The following is a 4,238-nucleotide window of genomic DNA, read 5'->3' on the forward strand; positions in this document are numbered from 1 at the left end:
CCTTCTTGACACAATTGCTGTGCACTATCTCTCACCTGGAAAACGTGCCCTTATCATTACTCTTAGCTCCCCTCCTCCCACCTGCCCTAACCTTAGTCAGGTCAGTTAGATCTAGTCCCTGCTAGACATCTCTGACCACCCACCTGTAGGAGGAGCCGCAGCCCACTACTCATCCTGAGACCTCACATGGTTGCCTGGTTCTTCTCTCTCCAAAGCAAGGCGAGCCTCTTTCTCTCTTGTGTCTCTCTTTTCCTCCAGGGTCCTGGAAGGCCTGGATCTTCCACCCAGAAATTGGCCCATGGTTTTCTTTACTGACAGTTCAAAAGCCAGTTGGGAACAGGATCTTCCATCAGAACTTCCCCTATACCTCACCTTTTCTGTCCAATAAAATATAAAAAAAACTCTTCTCCCAGACATAAATTGAACAAAACTATCCCCCTCCCCCTGCCTCAATGAGGGTACTCTCCCCACCCACCTACTCACCCACTCCCACCTCATCCCCCTATGCTCTGGGCATCAAGCCTCCACAGGACGAAGGGCCTCCCCTCCCATTGATGCCAGGCCGTCCTCTGTTACATATGCAGCTGGAGCCATGGAGTCCCTCCATCTGTGTTCTTTGGTTGGTGGTTTAGTCCCTGGTAGCTCAAGTGTGTGTGTTGGGGGGGGGGGTCTGGTAAGTTGATATTTGTTCTTCCTATGGGGTTGCAATCCCCTTCAACTTCTTTAGTCCTTCCCCTAACTCTTCCCTTGGAGTCCCTGTGTTCAATCCAATGATTGGTCAGGCTCTGGTAGAGCCTCTCAGGGGACTGCTATACCATGCTCCTGTCAGCAAGCCTTCTTGGCATTAGCCATAGTGTCTGGCTTTGGTATCTGCAGATAGGATGGATCCCTAGGTAGGGCAGTCTCTGTATGGTCTTTCCTTCAGTTCCTGTTCCACTCTTTGTGCCTGCATTTCCTTTAGACAGGAGCAATTCTGGTTTAAAATTTTTGAGATGGGTGGGTGGTTCTATCAACTGTGGGCCATGCCTATCCACTGCATGTGGTCTCTACAGGTTCTATCTCTCCTGTCTTGGGTTTTTGGCTAATGTCATCCTTGTTGGGTCCTGGGAACCCCTTGCTTCTGTGGCATATGAGGATAAAGAGGGGAGGATCAGGTGTGGCAGGAGACTGAGGGTGGGGGAAGGGAGAAGTTCAGAAGGTTAGGAAATTGTATGGAGGAATATAGCAGTGGGGAGTAGGGAACTAGGACTAGCCACTAGAAAAATCAATCTTCCTTCTGTCCCTAAAAACAATTCAAAATTCATTTATCTCTGTCCTTTGTCCACTTGTGAGAGGCCAGCACCCTCTCTCTCTGTCTGTCTGTCTGTCTGTCTGTCTGTCTGTCTGTCTGTCTGTCTGTCTGTCTGTCTCCCTCTCCCTCTCCCTCTCCCTCTCCCTCTCTCTCTCCTTCTCTCTCCCTACCTCCCCCCTCCTTCTCTCCAAGCACTTGTCATGAGTGTATCTGCCCTTTTTACTTGCTAAACTGGCCATTTCAATCATTCACCAGATTAAATATTTTTAGTGAAAAGATGCATGTTAGACTACTCAGTACTCCATGCTGATCTGTAGTTTGAGCCCTAATGGATATACTGTATGTATCAGTGGTGAAATAATTAAAATATTATACATGAGTTTTAAAATTATTGAAATTTCTGGTTAAGTATTTCCTCTGAGCATAATTTTTAGTCTCAAGTAGCAGTGCATTTGTCTTGAAAAAACTATCCATTTAACCTTCATGCTTTTAAACATTTGTAATGATCTTCCATATTTGTGAGTAAATACAACTGAAATGAGTATTTTCATAACTCCTGAACAATCTTCCTTGAGTACATGGTCCACACTGAGTACTTGCTTTTGAAATCTTACATGTTGATTCCAGACCCTAGAGACACAGCAGGAAACTGATAGGCCCCCGTCTCTGCTCTGGGAGAGCTATAACTTCGGGTCAGGGACAGACAGTATATAAATGAATATTTAATAGTGATGAAGGGTGAAGAGACTGTGATCCGTGCAGGAAGACCATGATCAGGTCTGTTGAACTAGAATTCAGTGTGAGTACTGATCAAGGCACCTAACATAAAATGCATCTTAAATCATATTTGATAAACATTAAACTAAAGATGATTATGTCTTCTCAGAGGACTTACTTGCAATGTTTCTGTGTCAGAAGGAAAGCACAGGGCATTAGATCATTGCACAGTACCCAAGGAATGGCCTTACTCACTCACTGTCACAGTTGAGGCCTGGGAACCTCGTGACTGTCTGGTGGCTACTACAAACTTGTGGCTGTTCCTAGCACTCAATTTTATCACTTGAATGTGAATCTTGGTGAAGGTCATAATGTTGGACATGTTCCTGGGATTAACTTAAATAATTAAAATAAATTTTGGTTTCAGCACTTAACATAGTGTTCTATTTTTATGTGTTTGAAAGGAAACTTAATTTTTCAGGTGATAACAGAGTTGGTATGTGAACTGGTTGTAAAACAACTGAAGCAACATCAAAATACTATGGAAGACAAATTTATTGTATGCTTAAACAAAATAGTGAAGGGCTTCCCTCCTCTTGCTGACAGGTAAGGGACAATGGCAAGAGGCATGGGACATGGTAGGAGGTGAGGGAGCGTATTAGCACCCATCTTCTCATGAACCTCTCTACCTACCCAGGTTCTTGAATGCTGTGTTCTTTCTGCTGCCAAAATTTCATGGAGTAATGAAGACGTTTTGTCTGGAAGTGGTACTTTGTCGAGCAGAGGAGATCACAGGCCTATACTTACAGTTAAAGAGTAAAGACTTTCTTCAAGTCATGAGACATAGGTAAGTGAGTATCAGGTCTCACCGACTAGAGAACAGCACAGTCACAAAATATTCTCTCGCCCGTGTATCTCCTTTAACCACAAACCACTTTGGCTGTTCAAAAGAAACATTTGAAATTTCAACCCAAGAGGTAAAAGTGGTGAGAGTGTAGGAGGGAAATGAGACCCCATCCCAGCCCGCTGTCTCTGGAGCCTCAGGTAGTGGCACCCAGCCATCCTTGCTTGTTTCTCATACAAATGAAGAACATTGCTGTACTGCAGTACTTCAGACTGTCTTTAGACTTGTGCATGGCTTTCAGTTCTGTACCTACTTGACAGGCAGGAACCTTATGTTAACATTGTTCACTTCTTTTCAAAGTTTCTTGTTTTTTTTGTTTTTTTTTTTAATCAATGACACATTTTATTATTAGCTTTAGCAATTAAAATTTACATGTTTATTTCACTGGTGGGAAGGCCCAACACTTTGTAACCCCTTTGTCCTTATTTGCTTTCAATTTATGATTTAAATCTATGTATTTGTTTTAACAAATTCTCAGCAAAAAAATAGGCTGTTCTAGAAAGCTTAGTAAAGGGCTTTTAGAATCGTGCTGCTCAAAATTAAAAGAAAATGAAAACCAATATCTCAACCTGACAAAGAACAACTGGTAAATAACTACAGAATGTTAAATGTAAACTGCTGTGATAAACATTACTTAGATCCTAGCAAATGAAATATCTTCCTTTAAATAAGTTGCCAAAAGACAGAGTTAGCACAGCTTTGTCAATATGCTGTTTTAAATAAGGAAGCCTTGACAGAAGCTTTATAGCTTCTCCTCTGCACTCTGAACACCATAATTCCACCGCCCACTTTGGAGTAGCATAACAAACAGCAAACCATTTTTTTCCTGTTGTAAAATTTGGTTACTTGTGTTAATATACTAACATCAATCAAAGAGTTGTCAAAAAGCAAGTAAATAGCTGTAGACTCTCCTATGAGCTTGCCATTACTGCAGCATACAGAGTGTGAGCCTCTGTCCTGTGTGTTTTACATTAAAACATTTCTAATTTAGAATTATAAAGGAGTCTTAGAAGGGCACCTGCGTTTTCATTTTCTTTCCATTCTCTGGTTTTGTGAAATTAATAAATATTTATTTTATTTAATCACTATTAATTTGAATATGGGGTCCATAAAAAGCTAGAGGAGACCTTTAAGGATTCCACAGTAGAATCTAAAATGCCGTAACTGGCCAATGTCATTTAGAAATTCCTAGGCTAGTTAGGCAGAGAAGGCATGGGAAATGGGCAGTGTGGGGAAGATTTTCATCTCATGTTATTACTTAATCCATGAAGTTGTCAGTTCTTTCTCTCCTCCTTCACACTCTACATCCTGCCTTTCATATCTCTT

At 41.7% G+C, this 4,238-nt stretch overlaps 1 protein-coding gene across 1 annotated transcript in view; it reads left to right on the forward strand.

Moving 5' to 3' along the window:
* Window positions 1–4,238, forward strand: part of Prkdc (protein kinase, DNA-activated, catalytic subunit) — a 201,570-nt gene that overhangs the window by 117,359 nt on the left and 79,973 nt on the right. The window contains exons 52-53 of the mRNA XM_021209938.2: window positions 2,490–2,614; window positions 2,706–2,855. Of these exons, the coding sequence (XP_021065597.1) occupies window positions 2,490–2,614; window positions 2,706–2,855 (275 nt within the window). The remainder of the gene's footprint in view (window positions 1–2,489; window positions 2,615–2,705; window positions 2,856–4,238) is intronic.

The sequence above is a fragment of the Mus pahari genome, chromosome 12, assembly GCF_900095145.1.
Source record: "Mus pahari chromosome 12, PAHARI_EIJ_v1.1, whole genome shotgun sequence".
NCBI classification, from domain to species: domain Eukaryota; kingdom Metazoa; phylum Chordata; class Mammalia; order Rodentia; family Muridae; genus Mus; species Mus pahari.